This window comes from Pyrgilauda ruficollis, unplaced genomic scaffold (genome assembly GCF_017590135.1).
Source record: "Pyrgilauda ruficollis isolate IOZ18807 unplaced genomic scaffold, ASM1759013v1 scaffold41, whole genome shotgun sequence".
NCBI lineage: Eukaryota > Metazoa > Chordata > Aves > Passeriformes > Passeridae > Pyrgilauda > Pyrgilauda ruficollis.
This window is the reverse complement of record NW_024525601.1, coordinates 2,287,415-2,308,964: the sequence shown is the minus strand read 5'-3', so window position 1 is coordinate 2,308,964 and position 21,550 is coordinate 2,287,415. Positions and strand designations below refer to the sequence as shown.

Sequence of the window (21,550 nt, the reverse complement as noted above, 5' to 3'; positions counted from 1 at the left end):
AGTAAGGTATTACAGTCACCGGATGTTGCAGCAAACATGCCTTTCTCTTTTGAAGTCTCAGCTTTAAAACATTGGAATTCATTCAAGTGTCCAAATTGCAACCTGGTGTTTTTTTTTTTTTTTTTTTTTTTTTTGTCCTTTATATTTAGAAAATATGTTTGGTAATTCTTTGGTCATTCATAGAACTTCACAATTGCACAGACCGATTGTGAATGTGTAAAGCACCATTCTATAGAGCTCTTCAATCTTTGTACCAACAGCGGCTTTCATTGTGCAAGTAAATAGCGAGAAAGAAGATAAAAAAAAAAGGTGTATAAACCCTTGTGTCTGGCCTAAGAGAATTACAAGATGACATTTTTATTTCTCTTTTAATAAAGAGACACATTAGAAAATTATTTTATTTTAAATATTGTAGAATCAAAATGTGTGAATATTTCTCAAACTTGAATAATTTATGCAAATGACATTCTCAAAACAAGTTGTGGTACAGTACAATATATAAAAAGCAAGAATTGCTGTAGCAATAAGGCATGTCCTTTTTAGTAACTATAACACTGCTTTATATTTTATACATAGGTGTTTTATGTCTGTGACTATATACTTTTCCTGTGTCCAAGATAACCTGTACAAATGTCTAAAATTACAGTTGCAATAACAGAAACCTAGAGAAGTGTTAGACTACATTACTTTATAGAATGTTTTACCACACTTCGGACCATTCCCCCCACTTCATTTTAAATTTAGGGAGAGATGAAGAGCTAACACAGTCCGCACACTGGCATATAAATCAGCAGGTTTTATTAACTTTTTACTGTATTGTTATTAGTTATAAACCCCAATCCGTCATCTTTTTAAAATCAGACTACAGTCCAACTGAGAACTTGTTTCCAGTTTAATATAAAACAATCCCATTTTAAATACTCTAATATGACCATTTTCTCTTCCCAGAAATTTTTATGTTTAATTTAGTCATATTTCCTAAAAAGTGAAAGGCTGGGTGGAATAAGCTAACAGTAAACAGAATTCTCTTATTTCTCATGCCAAAGAAAGTAATAGAATGAATAACAAAAGATAGTATTTTTTTTTTTAACTAGCCCCAGACCAGGAGTTCAGGTTAGAGCTCCCAGCCTCTGCAGGACCATCAGCAGGAAAACTGGTCCTGGTGTGAAGTAGTCCTTCTGTTTTTTCTGGGGAGCAGAAAAGTGGGTGGGGAGCAGCAGTAGGCTTGTCCCACCTTCCCCCACACACTGGAGACGCTGAGTTCAGATTTTATCTTTGTGGCACAGCTGGTGGCCTCTGCTTCCCCACAGAGGAGCTAGTGCAGTTCAAAATGTGACACTACACTAAAGTCAACCGAACTTGTGGAATGTAAAATAAGGTGCATTCCTATCCCTGGCTGTAGACTGAGGGCTGAGGCATAGGATAATGTTACTGCAGCTGTATTTGACCTTCCTTCTTGCAGGAGATCAGCAACTGGAGGGCCCCTCACCACAGATCTCTGGGATGCAATAGGGCCCTCTTTTTTTAAGCTCATCATAGCACATCTTTTTGAAAGCAGCAGCTTGAGGTGTCACCCTACCTTTTTTTTTTTTTAAGCAGTTTTCAAGTGTGTATCAGCAAACTGGATCCTTGAGCTTCTTCCCTGTGTTGTCTGGTAGATGGAGAACTGCAAGTTATAGTCAGCTAACAATTTACTGTGTCAGGAACCATAAGATTTCTGATTTCTTGTCCCAAACCACAGTCCCTTATACACAACACTATAAAAAGGTTACGGAAATCCACATCTCTCAGTGCTGATGCATCCAGATTCTGCCTGACCCTAACAAACACAACTATGACATTTGAAGGGCCATGCAGCAATAAAACAGAGAAACATTTCCAGTTTGCAAGATTCAGCCTCCACCAGGGTAAGACACAAGTGCAGACAAGTGATGAGGCTATAGGATTTACATAATGTACAGTTACACTTTTAATATACATATTTGATACAAAAATTATAGCAGGAAAAGGACTCATTTGATTGTCGAATACAGTATTTTTGTACAGCATGAAACGTTCATTTCAGTTAATTATTTATCCTGTAGTAGTCATATCAGCTGTATAGGACTTCTATGGTATGTGTAAATGCAACCTGCCTTCAGACTAGCAATCAAATTAGGTCATTTGCTGGCATGAATATAGTCTGATGTTTGACTGTTCTCAGCTTTGGTATTTCAGTGACTGAATGCAGATGTCTGGCTCTTCATACTGCTTTATGCTTACTGATTAAACGCTGAGCAAAATAAAACGGTGGAGTGAGAAGCTGAACATGAGCTAGTACCAGGATCACAAGCAGAGCACCTGCTGCACAGTAGATAGTGAAGACTCTGCTCTCAAATGGAAGGAAGCATTTTTGGAGGGAGAAGTCAGTTGGTGTTATGCTGCCCTGGAAAAGAAATGAAGACTGTCACTTTGCTGTGTTACAGTGGGTTCTGAATCAGGAGTGAACACCACAGCTGTCAGATCTCCAATTTCTAAATCCCTGTGTTGGGTGGCAAGGGTTGGGGCCAGTTTCCTAGTACCAGTGCCTTCTCCAGGGGGCTGAAGAGTCCATACCTTGTGGTGCTGGGCACTAACTGGAATATTCACCAGGCCAACATTAGCCCAGAGGCCAATCTTCCCATCTAGCATAAACAAAGAGCTGGGCTCCTCCTCTGATTTGCCTTCAAGAGAAGCCTAACTTTAGCTGCTGCAAATCCACCAGGAAGGAGCCTTTCCAGGCTGAAGTTAGGTTTTGTGAATGTGCCCCTTCCTTCCCCAAGCCCTCCTCCTTACCCAGTACATGCTGCAAAAACACACGTTGGCTAATCCAAATTAGGAATATGAACTTCAGCAACAAAGAACTTTGTTGGGTTTTGGCTTGACTTTGCAGTTTAAATTACAGTTTACAGCAGATCGAGGCTGAGGAGTTCAAACAGTAGTGAAGAGGATGCCACTTTAATTAGCCAACCTCTTGTTTTGCAGTGAAGATGTGCTGTCTGGCGTGTGCAGAGTGCGTGTGCAGTTTGAAGGCAGCTACTCTCAGGACTATGAAATAAACAGAACTACTTTCAACATCAAATATTAACAGTTGCATAAAGTGAATTTAAACATATGGGGTTATCTGTGTATTAAGCAGCCTAAACTCAACAGCAGTAAAACATACATAAAAGATTTCCCCCTCCAAGTCACAGACTACTCTATGAACAGATTGTAGGTTTTGCTTCTTACTCCAAGTTTCTAAGAGTTCTGTTTTATTTTTGAACTGGGGAACTAATTGATTTACCTCTAAGGATATACTGAGCACTGGAACTGCCTGCACAAGCATAACCAACACACTGTATGTGAACTGGCAACGAGGAGGCAGACTGTGGGCACGTCACAAACACTTTCACTGCACTAATGCACACGTTTGAAAACCGTGACCACCGTGCAAAAGGGTTTGAGGTGGATACAGTCTTGTTTTCACAGCTGGTAAATCAGCCAAGCCAAACTGGTCTTTCTGCTGTTCAGTGCACAATACTGATTATTTTTACAAGTCAATAGTTTACAGTGCACTCTCTTTCTAAGAAAATGTACCCAGATATTAATTAGGTCTTTAGCAGCATTGCTTTGTACCACACAGAACATGTGGCTCCCACAGATGTACTTTATAAAGTGGATGCAGTGTACTGAGTGGGTTGGGTGGGTAGGCAGTTTTTTTTTATTATTTTTCGTTTTTACAGGTAGAATCAGTTTTTAAAAATAATAGCTGACTGCCATGTTGATTTATCTATGAAAGTTATCTGACAAAAATAAAAAAAAAATTAAAACTTACCATGATGAAACTAGGATTGTTTCTATTCCTCCAACTGAATGATGGGACACTGATTTCTGGAATTTTCCCTGCGTGCAGCACTTCACAAGCACTATGAGTGTGCCCACTGAGAATCAAACGGGGCTGAAACCACCATAGCAGCTGGAACGCAAAATAGTAAAGCACAAAAATTAAGTCACAGCTACAAAGAAATTGAACTTAAAAACCTCTTTTTTTTTCCTTTGAACATTATGGCAATTCTCATGTGTTTACAAAGTGTTTCCTGTAAACTTCTGTTTTCCAGTAAGAACTCTGTTGGTATTGCAGTATCAGTCATACCCATTTAGGCCTGATCCCAAGTACTGGGCTTTTTTTTTTCATACAGATCAGAACAAAGGCAACAGCATGCTGTGGATATCACAAAGAGAAAAACTTTGGGTTTAGTGAAGCAATGATATTTTTTTACCTAAGGAAGAATCTCAACAATCTTTAAGCGAAGACATTTATGCAGAAGGAAAGAAACAATGACCATTGAGTTTTAAGGGAATATTTTAAATTTTCTTGTTACTAATTCAACAGAAATTATGCTTTCAAAGTATTGGAAAACTGTGGCTTCGTCCACGTTATTGACAGGTGTGTCAATAATTTACACAGTACAGAAAATGCAGAATGCTGAAGTGGAAGTAATGGCACCACAGCAGATTTAAGAGTGCCAAGACTTAGGAGCTGCCCCTGGGAATCCTGGCAGGACCAAGGCCATGATGGTGAGGATCCTCAGGGGAGCAGCTCTAACAAGCAGCCTCTCCCAGGCCTCATTAGACAGGAGCAGCTGTGCTCTGTTTATCTCAGCCAACAGCCTTACCACAATTCTTTAATCTATTTATATCTACAGTCATGTCCCCCTCTCACCCACCCACTGCCACTCAAGTTCCCAAGAAATCAAACCTTTTGTGATGCCTCTTGAGACAGTACATCATACTTTTCTTTAAAGGGGATGCTTTTCTCCTCTGGAGGAGCAGAATCTTCTCCAGTGCATTCAGCATCACTTTTCCGATAGAGAGGGTAATGCTGGGAGTAATTAAAAGCAAGGATTAGTTGTTAATGATCCAGCCTTTCTGGAACAGTAACAAATCCACAAAAACAACATGTCAATATGTTGCCTCCCCCCACTTCTAACACACCTGTAAAAGGATGGGTTCTGAAGCTGGAAGCTTTTCCACATCACTGCATCTTTTGTTGGAATGATTTGGTTTCTGTGAACAAAATGAAGCCATAGAAGGAGTGAAGATAATTAAGCAATAGCTAGGTTTTAAGGGGTTAGTGAGGGTGGGGTTGTTGTTGGATTTGGTTTTTGTTATATGTTATTATCTGAGCTAAACTGCTTTTTGTTAAGCAGTTTAGATCAGATACTACCCACTGTAAGAACTACTCCCCATTCTGTACGTGCTGTAAATACAGCTGTGCTCTTTCTGACTGTGATGCCTTAAGTTTTAGCTCTTATATTTTTCAGATTCTGTGCTGCTTTAGTGTATAGTTTTGAGCTTCATCAACTGCAGAAAGCAGCAGCAGCAGATCTCTGCACCAACAAGGCAAAGGAGTTTGAGGGCAGCCCAAGGGAAATAGAGTCTGGCCATTTTTCCACTGGGAGCTGGTTTCCTGATTGACTGCCAGCCCAGTCAGTCATGCTGCCTACTGTGCATCCAGTCAGCCTGTGAAAAAGGGAAGAGGAAGGAAATACAAGAAGTGATTTGATATGGTGAAAAAATACAATTAAAACACTACTAGGGTATGAGGAAAGCATTGCAGTAGAATCAGGAAACTAAAAGAACATGCTTGAAGGCTATAAAACAGAATAATATCCATAAATATAAATGCAGGATTGTGTATCTGGAGTCAAAGGGAGGGTTACAGAACTGCCATTGCTCGGAACACAGGAAATTACACTGTTGGCAGCACTGACAAGGAAGTTGACACCATTAGTGCTAAGCAACACTGTTAATAATTAAGTAAACATGGTTAACAGGGATGTGAGGGGGGAGAAAGACTTGCTAACAAGTTGCACTGTGAACTGGAAGCAGATTTTTTCGGTAGAGTCTGGTTGTATCCTGGCTATGCTACAGTATCAGCATTCCCATTGTGGCAGAGGAGTCTCTGGCTGTAGTCAGATCTTCAATAATCCCTTACCTGCTGGGAGCAATTCAGTTTGTGAGAAAGTGCCACAAGTTTTGCCTCTGAGGTACGGCAGACAGCACAGCCATCGCCCTCCATGGCCACACTGTTCACTAGGACAAAGCTGGAAAATACCAGGGGGTGGGCTAAGAGAAATGGGGAGGACAGGAAGGCATTTGTTGTTCATGCACACGTATGGGATAAACTTCATTTTATAAAATGCAACTGTTCCTAAGTTGGACATAGCTCAGCAAAGCAGCAGAATGTAACAGCTCCTGAAATCATGTGTTACAAATCCTCCTCTGAGTATCTGTACCACAGCCATGTCTCTGCCTGGTTGGCTCCTTTATACAGTTGTTACTTAGATTGCACAATGTACCTTATGCTTCATGCTTACACTAAAGATTTTTATTTTTTTTTATTTTAATGGATACTTAAGTTGTATTCTAGTGGAATGTTAAAAGTTCATCACTAAACTAAATTCTGAGGGAAAGGAGAACTTGCTTCTCTCCCCACAGAGTTTAGACCTCAGAGACAGAATTTGAGACATTGAATTTCTTCAGATCAACTGAAAAGCAGAACAGCACTGCATTTGGGTGACTGCGCTGAACAAACTTAGTTTTGTACTTTGTGGTCTCTGACACAAAAAGCAGGATTTTATTCTTAATAGAAGGTTTCCCTGTAGATTTCAAATCACCTTAAGTTCTGCCACAAGATTCATACCCGTTTAGTCACACATTCAGCTTGAGATACATCCCCAGTTCAATTCCGTCTGTTTAAAAGACAAAAATAAGCTGAATGCTTCACTTAAGAGATACTAGTCAATAGTAAAACAAAAATTAATTCTCTTTTAGCAAATTAAGCTGCTTTTATACCATAGATTTGTTGTAAAATAGTTTATTTAGGAATATTTATTTTAGGAATATTAATAATGTAGCTCATTGCAGTTAATGGATACCAGACAGGCAATCTACAACTGCATACAAGAATTCTGCTATGCTGTTTTATCAAAGGAGACATGGAGATGTTCCTTAATAATTATTTTTAAACAGCTGAAATACATATCTTGAGTACCCCACGTCTGCATGATAAGCAACAGCTTTATACTGAGCATTCATGAAGCTCAGAAATCTTCCTAAAATAGACACAACCATTTCCAGACCTGTTCAGAATTTTTAATTAAACATTTATCTGTTTGCTTAATTAAGGGAACCAGTGTAAGCCTGTAGGTTTTGAATCTCACATTTCCACAGGTGGATACAACCCAAGGGCACACATGCCAAACACAGAGTGGCGATGGGCCTTCCCTTCCTGACTCTGAGACTTCAGCACCTTTCCACAAACCCAGCACTGCATTCCCTCTTCGTTTCCTGCGCGGTGTCTGGAGGTAACAGCACACGGCAGCCAAGTGCAGCCATGGGGACACAGCTGTGAGAACAAACTGCACCGAGGTCTGCTCGAAGCCAAAACCAGCTCGAGCGTTACTACCCCACCTTGTGGAAAAACTGCAGACACATAACTGCTGTGTTCCCAAATTCCTCAAACAAGGGTTAAGTTCTGCAGACTAAAGTTATTAAAATTAATGGAACTCCTAATTTATAAACATAGAGGGGGGTTGGTTCATGTTTCTTTATCCTGCTATGTTTACAGCCATGGCTCATTACCTGCTGCAAGGAAGTATAAAGTCACACCAGAGAAATGGATTCTGACCCCACAGTACTTTTCCATTTAAAAGGAAATTGTTAGACTTTACATAGCTCTAAGTACAGCTTCCTGTCCATATCAAACTACAGGTCTGTACAAAGTGTTTGAGGTTTAACACATCATAAGGTAGGTGATTAAAAAAAACAGGCCCTAAGTGAAGCATTCCCATAATATTTCATTAGAAAAAAATGAAATATACTCACTTTATTCCTTTCCGAGTTATCAGCTTTCCTGAAGTAAAGTTGAAAACCTTTTCAAATCGATTTATCTTGTAAGTAGTCATTCTGTGTCACAGAGCAAAAATACAACTGAGGTAAGAAATTGCCATTGGAACTCAGCTGACACAGCGGCTTTACAGTTTGCTGACCACTCATGCAGCTTGCTGCTCCATTATCCAGCTCACACAATCACTCAGGAAACTCACAGGGATGCTCTGACACCTCTTGTGTCCTCCAGCCCCTCCCATCAGTGCAAGCACCAGCAGAGTGAGGGCATTTACACTCTCCTGTGCTAACAGGAGTGGGAATATGCTCAGGTGCCTTTCTAAGGAGAAGGCCCAGAACAAGGAAAAGCAGCTTCAAGGATTCCATGTCAGTACAGAAGGATCAGCTCTGAACAACCCTCATATGGCCAGAGAAGCATGAACCTGTTTTGTGCACAGGTCTTACTCTAAATTACAACCCTTTCTAATTTGATCATGATCCAAAAGTTCCCATATAACCACAAAACAGGTGCTTCAGACCCTGCACAGTTACTGTGGGCACGCTGACCCTTCATTCTTGGCACTTGTGTACTCCTGGCACTGATGAGACTCACTCGTAATGAAATCCGATGTCGTGGTTCCCAGCGATGACCACCAGCTCCGTAAAAACTGAATGCTGGAACATTTTCCGGAACCTCCTGACATCATCTGCCCAGGCCTGCAGGAGAACAACAGAAGAAGAAATCGGTGCTGTTCCACAGCATCAAAGGTTTTGTAGTGGGTTTGCAAGGTGAGGTTTTGGTACTGGAGGAGCGGCAGGGGTGGCTTCTGTGGGAGCCTCCCCTGTGTCCTACAGAGCCGGTGCCAGCCAGCTCCAAGCTGGACCCACCGCTGGCCAAGGCTGGCAGTGCCTCTGGGATAACAGAATAAGGAAGGTGGCAAAAAAGGAATCCCTGCAACTGCAGCCAGAGAGAGGAGTAAGAATTTGTGAGAGGAAGAGCCCTGCAGTCACCAAGGTTAGTAAAGGAGGCAGGTCTGTTTGTGTTTTCTCTCCCCTCTCCAGTCAAGGAAGGAAGTGACAGGGCAGCTTTGTTGGACACTGGCCATCCAGCCAGGGCTGGCCCATCACAAGTGTATAACACAGAAGCACAAACTCAGAGGTTTACATTGTGTAAGTTTTATAGGAGGCACAAAACTGTCAAGGTACTTCCAAAAATGAAGGAGAATCACAACATTCCAACTCCTATCTGAAAAGCTAGAAACTTCTACCAACAGGACAACTGTAGCAGTACTAAGCAAAGCTTTGCATACCTAATCTGCTTCCATTTCCTTCAAGAAATCCTCCTTTTTTGAAACAAGACAGCTGATGATGTCATACCTGAGGTGAGCTCCATTTTCCTTCATCAAAAACATCTCCCAGAATAAAAACAATATCTGGCTGCAGTAACCATAAGGCAGTTTGGAAAGATCTCTCCATTTGCCATTCCCTGAAAGGAAAATACAGAACCAGTTATCACTGCCTTACCTCTGGATCCTCAGCTTTGGATACAGACACATAGCCTGGCAATAGGAATGGGAAACTGGCTCTAATACTGAAATATGAAAATATATTATGAAATCCAAATTAAATACTTAGAAATCAAGTGTAAGGACAGTAGGTGCATCTTACCTGGTGGGTAATTCCACTGTGATACAAGACATGCAAGAAGTAATAGCAGCTTGTTTATTTTTCATTACAGTTCTAATGAATAGCTGTTTAATAGAACAGTGAATTATTGTCCCATTAGCTACTACTAAAAACTCTAAAACTGGCTAGAGATTATTTTAAAAAATTAATAGTTACCTTCTTAGCTTATCCAGCCAATGTCCTTTGATTTCACCAAGTAGGTGTGTATCAGCTAAAATTATGGCCTTTAGGACTGAATCTTTTTCAGTCATGTGAGCTCCACCTTTCACTTTTGGCCATCGGCATTGAAATATCACCACATAGTAAATTAAAAATTCACAAAATATTAACACTGAGCTGACAAAGCACACAAGTTTCAGCAGAAAACAGAGCTTCCTCTTCAGAGGGAGATTCTTCACAGCAGTCGAGCTAGAACTCAGCATTGCAGTACCAGCATAAGACAATGGCTCTAGTTCTCCTCTCAGATGAAAACAGCTTGGGCTGCTCAAAGGATCACACCGGGCTTTTTGTCAGCACAAAATCCCTGTGGAGAAAATACAAAATAAAATATTCATTGAGTCTGCATTCCCTGTGGAAAGCTACCATGCAAGGCCTACAGTGTTAGCTTCTTGTCACCCTGAAAGGCTTGGGAATATGTAATTGACCGAAAGCATAAAGTTCTCCTCCAGGCACACAGCTGGCCAGCTGAGCACGGAACTGCACTCGCTCCCACCAGCACCAAGGAAAGCAGATTACAGCCAGCCAGGATCTTGGTGCATGATGCTTTTTTAAGAACTTCACAGTGAAAACACTATGAGTGGGGGTCAAATGTGGGTAAAGACAGAGCTTAGCTTGAACAGCAGCTGCAACAAAGAAAAAAAAAATCCAATAGGATCCATATGGAATCACTGAGGTTAGAAAAGAACCCCAAGACTGAGTCCAAGCCTTAACCCAGCACTGCCAAGTCCACCACTAAACCATGTCCCTAGGTGCCACATCCATACATCTTTTAAATACCTGCAGGGATTGTGACTCCTCCACTTCAGCCTGGGCAGCCTGTTCCAATACAGGACAACCCTTTCAGTGAAGAAATTTTTTCTAGAATCTAATCTAAATCTCCACTGGCAAACTTGTGGCCACTTCCTCTTGTCCCATCACTTATTTGGGAGAACAGACCAACACCCCGCTGGCTACAGCCTAATTTCAAGAAGTTGGAGAGAGCAATAAAGTCTCCCCTCAGCCTCCTTTTCTCCAGGCTAAACAACTCCCAGAGTTCTGGCACAAGTGCAGAACATGACTACACCAAATCAATAGCACTACCACCTTTGATACGGTTCATTGTAATCTCCAAGAACCAAGGGCAATTCACTGTCCCAGAAGAAGTTTACAGGACGTTTCCAGGAGTGCAGGCACAGATACACAGCTAATTAACTAACGCTGCTTCATTTCTGACAAGGGGAAAAGAAACATCTAAGCCTCAGGAAAAAGAAACTTCACTGCAGCTGTAGAGAAACAATTAATGAGCCCAAACTGGTGAGGTAACTGTATTTACTGTTTTCTGCTGCCTTGGATACCTTGTAACCTAAAAGGGAATCTACCCCTTTTGAAACTTGAGTATTTTTTTGTTTCTTCCACAGCCCTTGGCAGGCACACTTTTTCAGGGTAATCACCCACAAGAAAGTATCCCAGCTGAGAGTACAGAGGCACCAGCCCTTACTCTCCAATGAAATCCCTCGGTTTCCAGGTCCAGCCTCTCAGGGTCTCAGTCTGAAGAGCACTGCAGGTCTGAAAGCCTCATCCTTCAGAGGTGAACTCTGTAGCATGGTCACAGTAAAGGGACTCCAGGGGACCTACAGAGATGCTGCTGCACAGGCTCAGGAAGAACTTCCAGAGAAATCCACAAAATGTGGTCCCCCACCCAACAACGGGATTGCAATTTTGCTTTCTACAATAGAAAAAAATCCTACTTTAGGATTAATATCCAGGATGTGAGCAATTACTGAACATAGTATTCAGTGATTAGCAGACCAAGTCTGAATTAGCTAAATCTGACTACAGCTGTGAATATTTGGTACCTTTTAAAATTTATACCCCACATATCAGGAAAATTGGGACAAAATTACAAATCCATACAAAATTAGTGGATTGTTTCTAAAATCTTGGCCTCAGTTATACGCAGAACACAGAACAAAGTTAAATTGCTTCACTGTCCTAAGAACTAGCCCATTTGATTTATGTCTCATGGAAAGTTAATACTGACACATGATGATTATTACATTATTTTTCCAACCAAAACCCCTACTTGATAATAGCCACTTATTTTCAAACACAAGCTTTCCTTATCTGCACTACAAAATACTTGAGACAAAGAACCACCAGCCTGCATCATGAAACATTTCTAATATGCATTATTAAACAGTAGCATGACTAATACTTAATTGCATGGAATTCAGTTCTACCTAAACTTGGTTTAGCAGGAGAAAGCCACTGGCCAAATGTCACAATTCCACAATACGTGGCACTACACATATAAACTGATTAACCTGTTTAATACTGCTCTTGCCTGCACTTTGACTAGCAAACAAAATAACAACACCTTAATTGTACATCTCACAAGGAGGAAAGATCAAAGCACAGGAATCTGCTAAATGGCACAGCAACAAGGACAAAAAGACAGGCAAATTCTTATCCAAAGAATGTTATTATCCATAAATTTATATGGCTTTATCCTGCAAAGTAGGAAGTAGTGCTTATTTGGAAGCAGACTTTGGTAGTCTGAGACAGTCTCCTCTTCCAACAAAAACAGCATTAATTTGGATAGAAAATGCCAATAAGTTAACTTGCATTAGCCATAAAATAGAGCCTCAAAATAAATAAATAAATAGATAGATATCACAGCTTCAAGAGCAAACTGATACTGTCAAGTTTAAAAAAAAAAAAAAAAAGATACCCACACCAACAAACCAAACCTGCAATCAGTAGAATATAAAAATATCTTCAAAGCAGAACTGCCATTTTCAGAAGTCACAGGCAGCAACAGACAGCAACAGACAGCAACAGCAATCAGTGCCCCAGAGCCGGTCACTTCCACATGCATTCCTCCTCCGGCGTTCCTGCCGCTAATTGTCACCGTCTGGGGAGTCGTGCCGCAGATGCGGAGCTTGCCAGAAGTGCCCCATCTGCACCCTACACCGCCAGCCTTCCTGATAGTGAAAGGAAAAGCGGAAAGGGAAATAAAAAAAAAGAAAAAAAAAACCCCAACCCAACCTCATAGACAGGCAGCGATGCAGATCTAGCTGAAAGACAGCTCCTGCTACTGGCTGAGAGAAATCCCTGCCCACCTCGCTCTGCCACCTGCCAGCCCACGGCTGCTCCGCTCCCATCCCATCCCGTCCCATCCCAGCCGACCTCCGCCGGGGCTGCACAGCCGCTGCTGGCTGGAGCTGCGGCTCCGCGCGTCGCTGCCGCGCCCCCTCTCACGGCTCATTACTCTCATTAGAGCAGATTTCCCCACCACAGCTGGGAGACCTTAGTTATGAGAAAAGACTGAAGGATTCCTCACTGCTTCTTGCTCTGCACGACATTTAAAAATCAGCCTGTGGACGAGGACAATTACTGAACCATTTAACAACGGGGCCAAAGTGTAAACATGCTGAAAGTGTAACTTTACACCACAACACTGGGAGGGAAAAGACTCCAGTAACTGGCACTGCTTCCTCCTCCAGCATTCATGCTTATTTTACTCATTAGCAAATGTTACAAACATTTCTGCACTTATAATTCTCTGTTATACATGCTATCCTCCTTATTATCTTCCAGGAGGTTTACTGGCAACACAGATTTGCATTGCTCCTCTTTTGTTTCCCTTCCCCATCTCTTGTTCAGAACATTATCCAGTTTTAATTTACAGTGAGCCAAGAATGAAACAAGGGAACACAGTGGTCTACAGCCAGAGCAGGCACAAGCAGCTCTGGAGCTTTACCCTATCACTTAGTGAATATGCAACTCCGAACACCGCACACGCTTTGAGGCCAATTTCTTTATTAAATTACAACTGCATAAAACTCTCCTAACAAACCAAGTGGGACACAAGAGTCTTAATCCTACTCCTAATCCTATCCCTCGGGAGTGTCCGTGTACTTTTATGAAGCTAAAGAAGCTGTATTAGGTTATAAACAAGTCTTTCTGCCCTAAGCAGTTCTCACTCAACTCCATCCACCATCACAATGTCACAAAGGCAGAGATTTACACCTTTCAGAAAAACATTGTTCTGTACTGTAACTATGTTAAACTTTCCTTACATGTCATTACAAACAAGTTAAGATTCAAATCTCCCAAGGTTCTGAAGCTACACTTGTAACTGGGAGTTGTCTCTTTTCATTCCCTGCTCGCCCTCCCTGAAGCAACACAACATTTCTGCCTTGTGGACTGTGACTTTCTGCACTCCCACTTTCCTTTTCAGCTCTTCAAACACCAGAGTTCTTCACGTACCTCACCCTTGAATCAAAGAATTCTTCTTTTGATGACGCAAAATGCTCTGAATATACTTTCCAATTCTGAACACTAAATCCTTCCTTCATCCACAATTTTTCACTTATTATTGGGAGTGAAGAAAAATTTCAAGCAGAGATTTAGTATTTTTCTTTTAAGAAACCCCTCTGCAATAATTTAATCATAGAAATAATTTCTGTTTGCATTAGTACATCCTTAGTGGTGAAATTCACGCAGACTGACAAATCTACACAGACACTTTGATTTTATGTAGCTTACAGAAAAGGATAAATTGGGAAATTCTGAAAAATAAAACAATTTCATTCTGGTTTCACAACCAGAATATATTCTGCAAGTGTGAAAGAGATGGGTTTGAAACTTAGTTGAAGTTATGCAGATCACAGTTTATTTAAAAATATATAAACAAAAAAAAAATCATGGTCACAAAATACATTTCCAAGCACTTGTCATATTGAGATCACATTACTGAATCCATATTATCAAACTATGGTACCACTTAAGCTATGGTAGGTTTAAATGTTGCAGTAATTATAAAATTATGTAGAAACTCTACCTGGCATTAAATTACCCAGTAGTTACAAATGTGCTGTAAAAGGAAGTCCATATATTACACTGATTTGCTTCAAGCACTTTTCATACTCATTGTTCAGTTTCACAGATTCCTGTACAGCATGTTTTAGATCTTCTACCTCTTCAAAAAAATCCTAGAAAAACCCAAAAATATTCACCTTAAACTTTTTTTTTCAAAAACATTCTCAGTAAGAGCTAGTCAGCAGCTCAGTTATTCCAAGACACTTTCTATATTTTTACCAGTGTATGGCTGAGTTATGCAAACAGCTATGGTGAGATACAGCAATCAACTACAACCTTAGATAATAATTTAATAATTTCTGCCCTGAACACACAAGCAGAGTTCAAGTTATGTTAGAGGCTGGAATACTGACTAGTAATAGGAAAGACCAGTTTTAAAAAGGGAAAAATATGGATTTACCAGACAGCTACAAAATGACAGTTCAATATGACAAGGGAATAATGTCACATTCTAATCCTTTGTAAATCAGAAATTGTTGGGAAATATATGGACAGAAGAGTATAATCACCCAAGACTTCATTTCACCAATCCTTGAATGTTCTAGCTACCAAAATAACAATGTATCTACCTATAACCATCTACATTTGACATTCTCCTCCCTATTGCAGCATTTTTTAAATGAACAGCTACATACATATAACATACAGCAACTTCAAACTACCTTAAAAAGGAACCACTGATAAAAAGCCACATCCTCAAGTTTATGTATCTCTCTTGCAAGATGAAGCTCTCAGCCACACAGTGTCCCTGATTCCCAAACACAGGGATCTAGAACTCACCCTGGCTTAATGTTCTGCAAGTTACACATCCAATGAACTATCACCCTCTTTTACTGTTACCTCTGCAATTAACACCATAATGTTATTTAGTTTGGGAGAAAGGACCGCAAGGTAAGAAAAGAGATTCTTTAAAAAAAAAATCCACAACAACAAAACAAAAAGACTTGAGGAATAAGCAAAAATCAGTTTAAACAATTTGCTGCTGAAAATAAAACCTTATGTCAGTACAGTAAACTGAGTCTGCTATAGTTAGGTAAGAGCTCATAATCTTGTTACATAACTTAAAGAATTACCAAATGTTCACATTTTCAATTTTTACACCTATAGATCTAAGAAAAAATTCAAAGCCTCTGCCCTCCCTAAACTTGGTGTTCTGTCAGAGGCATAACTTTGACATCCTTAAGTTCAAGACAAAATAGTCTTCCTTAGCTGAGTAGCCCTTCAGGACATGAATGTTTCAAGGAGTCACTCATTTCCATCTCTCTCAGAATGCTATACACTGGGTTTTTATCTATTTTACTTTATAACAACATATATTCAGCCTAAAGAAGTTTCAGCTCAGGCAGAAAAGTTAAGTTTTTCAAAAATCACCTACTCTTAAGCTTGTCTTAAAATAAATTACCTTGTCTAATCCAGCTAATTCATTTTTTAGTGCTCTCTTTTCTGCAGACAACTTTCCATTTTCTTTCTTCAGCTTTTTAATCTCCTTCAACAATAGCTCTATATTCAAATGAAAAAATGTAGAGTTCAACCATTACAGTCAACCTCCCCCTCATATGAATCATATTACAGCTAAAGAGCTGCCTATCTTTTGTGATATTAGAAAATTATAGTTCAGCTTCTCAAAGTACCTTTTTCATACAGTGATTTATTCTTAAGAAGAGCATATTCCCAGGTACTATGAAAGATATCAGGATCTGCCAGTTGGATAATCTGGATCTGCCAGATTCTTAGATGTGGGATTATTTTACAATCCACAAAACACACATCACAAGTTTTTATTATCTTTTTCAGGCTCATGAGAGGGTCACATCAGCACTTGCTGATACAAATTTCCTGAAATTTATGCCTACATTATATGATCTCATCCATCTCTTTTCTATGCTTTGAAGTGGAAGAGGATCACACCTTAAATTCTGGATTTGATTACGAGAGGAAGAACATACTGAAACCACCACTGCCCAGGCTTGGCCAATGTTTTAAGGCTAAAAACAGGTTATTCTGTGACTCAGTGTCTGAAAGCCAAAGGCTGGTGCAGCAAACATTATTATTAAGAGATCTGCACAGATACATCTTACTAGAATAAATACCAGCACTAAATACAGCCACGCACTCCCACCTCTGATTACAACAACAGATCAGTTTCAGAAAAAGAGAAAACAGCAAAGTTTTATCACAAACAAATGCAAGGAGGAATCCCAGATTACAAAATGCCATTTTTACACAACCGGTTTTCAAAAACGAAAAAAACATTTTAGCTACTGCTGGTTGAAGGAGAAGAAATAGCCTGGAGTGACCCCTGGATCAGAAATAAAATGCATTCCCTCTGCTGGGCATACTGGAAGGAACATCATCAGAATTAACTGTACCATTACCTAAGTACCTACTGCAACAGGCTTCCTTCTCTGCAGAAATGTCCTTGTGAGAAGTTACTCCTCCCTCTGGGGTTTGACTTCGTTTTCTAGAAAGAGCACTAGTTTTCCAAGAAATCTTTTTACATTCCAGTTGCTCAATTCTTTGCCTCTGCTCTTGAAGATTATGCTCTAGCTCATTAATTTTAATCTGTCAAGAAAATCTTTTTAAAATGCATAGAAAAAATGCAGCTCAACTGAACACAATTGGAAACATAACTCAAATGCAAACCTAGCATTTTCAACTGCTGATTTAAAAACTACATTCACCCAAAGGGTCTGAAAGGAAAAAAAACCAAGCACAAATGAGGAAATTAGACTGGTCAGCTGCAATGCTCGATCCAGGCCTGAAGAGGCAATAATCTCTTGAAGCTTCTAGAACTGTTCCTGGCCACACAACCCTACCTTCACTCCAGTCATGATGCCAGACTCTTTGCACAGCAGGGCCACAGACCTTGCTACCCAAAAGAACACTCTTTTTCTTCATCGGGTTTGCCTTCTGCTGAATTTCTGAGAAAAATCAGCTCATGACACATGCAGAAGAATACCAGGGCTGGTGCAAAAGAGGTCACAAGGTGCATATACAATTGGAAGGAGGGGTAGGCAGATGAGCAAAGAAAAAACCAAGGGAAGGGGAGACATCTTTCTGCTACAGACAGACCAGTGACAGAGTTCAGTTTTAAAGGGAACTACAGGCTACCCTCCAGTATCCCTGCCATGGGAAACTAACTATAAAAAGAAAAGCATGGTCTCATTGCACAAATGTAAAAATTACTTTTCAGTCTCCCTAAAAGCTTTTGTTTGGCTGTTTGATACCAACTCCAACAAATTCTACTTACAGTGAGATTTTTAATTGCTTCGCTTTGCTCCTTGTTTGTTTTGGTTTCTTTAACATAACGTTTCTGTAGCTCATTATACATCTGAAGCAGTCTAAAATAGAAATGCATAAATTGCTGTAAACATGAAAGATGACAAAATGTGGCATCATTTATGGTAAAAGTATTAGAGATGCCCCACAGAGATTACATGGCCTGTAGCTGTGCTGCAGAGACTCGTAATAGAAATATTCAAGATGGCAGTGAATGAAATGTGACTGTCAACACAGAAAGAGAAAGCACCAGAAAATAACAGCAAAGCAAGTTAAAAGAATCGTTTGTATGATGGCAAAGAATCCTTTTTACTCAGCCAGACTGAGGATCCTGTTGTTTTTGTCCAGCACACATGGCCACACCCCAATTAAACCTCAGTGCAAATCACTCTTTGAGGGAAGACAACAGCAACAGGAGGCTGGCAGTGATTTTGCAGCATGTCAAATACAGCATTCCTCTCCCCATCAGCACAACAGGAATAGCAAAAGGACACTTCTAAAGGATTTAAAAAAGTTTGTCCAGCACAAATCAGGAACCGCATGATGAGGACACATGAGGCAGTTCCCAGCTCTCTGTGTTGCACAAAACATCTCATTGCTTTCCAAGTGTGTGGGTGTGAGGATATGAGTGAATGAAATCTATGTGAAAATGAGTGGGTAAAATAAATGTCAAATAAACAGATTAGGGCTGTTAGCTTTCCCTCTGATATTATTTTGCATCATGTTCTGTTGTACTAATTTCCTACCATATTTCATAGCATTCAGCAAACATACACGAGGCCCACAGTTCAGCTGATGGACATGAGCAGACATTTTTCCTGTTTTTTTAGGAATTACAGTAAGAGCTGCCATTCATAATAAGTCATGACTGCATACCACAAGCAGGATGAGCAATACTGCAGCACAGCACAGCTTTGTGAAAGAACACACAAACAAAAGCTAGGAAAAAAAGCTAGGTCGGGTTATCTATGCAATGTAACACAAGGCAGGTACAGCACTCAATTCAAAGACTAACTTGGACTTCTTCCATATGAGCACCTAACTAGGAACTCAATTTGAGCCCAGAGCCAGCCACCCAGCCTTCCTATGTAACTATGCATCTTGCAAAGAGAGTCCAGCACACTGTAAAGATATTTAAAAAAAAAAAAAGAAAATGGGTCTCCTACAGCCACCTAAAGGAAACACTAAAAACAGGGCACTTGGCCAAAGAGCAACAGAGATCTGTGTAAGATCCACATTTTACAATTTTACAATCAAGTCATAGAGGGACAGAGCAATATTTTACGTAGCTTGCCTAGTTGTTAAAATGATCCAGTATATTTTTTCTTAAGGACAGAATTGTAGCTTTTGCATCAGAAAAGCAGTTACAAGACTTGAATTCTATCACTTATTGGCAAACTACAGTAAGTAGTGGCTCAGCTCTAAAATTATTAGACTGAAAAGCAGAACTGCTTCTCTAGGTTATTTCAAAACCAGCCTATAAATTTTATATGCACAAAACAGTGAGCAATATAAAATGAGGTGAGAAGGGTTCCACAAAATAGATGTGAAACTACAAAATTCTAGGTTAAAAAATCTACAAAAAAGATCATATGTGTGCATAAAGACACATAAAAGAGGTTTCTAGCTCATTGACTTTTTCTCAATGAACTACTTGAGAAAGAAATCCAGTTTGCCCTTTGCTTGGTGCTATTTTCAAGTTTAACCCAAGATTTTGTCATTATTTTTAAAATGTGAATGATTTCCCACTGTTTCAAAGGCTGAAAGCCACTTGCATAACAGCTTTAAAAAAATCAACTGACTTAACCATGAACATTTTCTACACTACAGAGAAGAATAATTCTGTGAAGAAGCAGCTTCCAAGAACTCACCTGACACTGTCACTCTCTAGAACCATATCCTTGCTGTCTCCACCCTTATGCCATAAATGGGCTTCTGTTTGAACCTGAACACTTAATTGAAACAAACACAACAGCTTCATAAAATCATATTTCACCAATTTAATTTAATTAAACCAAGCAACTGAAAAAGGCCAAATTACAGTCTGATTTTATGGTAGAGGTTTCCAGGCAGGATCATAAAAACACCAAAACTTAAGCCTTGGAAGATTCTTGTGAGCTGGAGTGTAAATCCTGGCAAAACACTCTCCAAACCACTAGCACTACAGTTTTTCTGGCCCTTGGATTCTAAATCTTTTAAACAGCATTGATGCTACTCAACTTTTCTTTATCTTACAACTTTTTGGTGGAAAAATAGTGTAAAAGCCTTTGTAGTTTGATAGAGAGAGCATACTGGCTAAGCTGGAGTATTACTTTTTGATGTTAAAACTGTTTCATTCACTACAATAAATGTTGTACAAGATGCCCCAGATCCTTTGTTCCTCTAGAGACCCCCAGCATTTTCCACCCCACCATCCTGTTCACAGATGGCTCCTTAAAATACACATAGCAGATAATGCCCAGCTCATCTTAAGGTCATGCAAATAAAAGTCCTGAAACGCTGCACTTCTTTTGATGCAAAAGAGAAACGTTTGACAATTCTTACTCTCTGCTTGTGCCACAGACATGCACTAACTGCTGCAGATGCAGTTGTTCTTGGATCTGACCCAGATTCCTTTCTAGCTCCTTATTTTTTATGTGTAGTTTTTTCACCTTCTTGACTAACTGCTCATTTTCATCAGCGAGCTGAAAAGGAAGAGAATTGAAAAACGAAAAATCAAGGAACACTTTCAAATCAAATACTAATTAAGCTGATAACGCTTCAAATAAAAACCCTCTCCCAAAGACTTTACTACATTTTTTCTAAACCATAGAAGCATCTAAAAGGAAAATGGTAGGAAAAGCAACTGGCTTCAAATTTTATGAACATCTGACTACAACATAGCTTCTTTAACAGGTATCTATTACAGGTGTCTAATATAACTTCATCATTCATTAAGGAACGTAGGGAACTGGTTTTGCATTGAAAATTAATCACAGAGGGACAAAGTACCCAAATTAAACTGTCAACACCAGCTCTGCAACTAAGCTGGTGTTTATTTTTGATTTAACCTCACCAGAGACAGAAAGGCAGCCACGATGGCTGAACTTCTTGCGTGCAAGCCTACTGGACCTTGCCCAGCAGTATGCAGCCATACATATATTTATATATATATATACACACACACACACATATATATATATATATATATATATATATTTGAGATATTATAGTAATTTCAGGGAATATATAGCTATATGCACTTTGTGTATATAATTATATGTGCTATTCATTAATGTATATATAATATATATGTATATATTTGTTGCATATATAATATATAAAGCTATATATAAGGCAATATATTATACATACGTAATACATATAACTGTATTTATAGCTATATATATAACATATATAGGGTATGCATATATATACAGCATTTATATGTACATATATTAATTAATGTGTATATAATATATAAAGCTATATATAAGGCAATATATTATACATACAACTGTATTTATAGTTATATATATAACATATATATGTTATATATATATGTTATCTATATAAAATATATATATATAACATATATAACTATAGGGTATGCATATATATAGCATTTATGTGT

At 39.4% G+C, this 21,550-nt stretch overlaps 1 protein-coding gene across 3 annotated transcripts; it reads right to left on the bottom strand.

Moving 5' to 3' along the window:
* Window positions 1-1,949: 1,949 nt before the first annotated feature.
* MPPE1 (metallophosphoesterase 1) lies at window positions 1,950-20,616 on the bottom strand. Of its 3 annotated transcripts, none has more exons than XM_041477574.1 (10): window positions 20,482-20,616; window positions 9,733-10,099; window positions 9,268-9,376; window positions 8,504-8,607; window positions 7,891-7,971; window positions 5,999-6,107; window positions 4,996-5,067; window positions 4,760-4,882; window positions 3,836-3,976; window positions 1,950-2,425 (listed from the first exon to the last, which is right to left on the bottom strand). In XM_041477574.1, exons 2-10 carry the CDS (start codon window positions 9,996-9,998, stop codon window positions 2,243-2,245), a joined length of 1,188 nt encoding a protein of 395 aa, XP_041333508.1. In that variant the 5' UTR covers window positions 9,999-10,099; window positions 20,482-20,616; the 3' UTR covers window positions 1,950-2,242. The 3 variants fall into 3 exon arrangements, with proteins under 3 accessions (XP_041333508.1, XP_041333505.1, XP_041333506.1); XM_041477571.1 differs by lacking the exon at window positions 20,482-20,616 and adding an exon at window positions 12,525-12,605; XM_041477572.1 differs by lacking the exon at window positions 20,482-20,616 and adding an exon at window positions 11,273-11,397.
* Window positions 20,617-21,550: the final 934 nt, after the last annotated feature.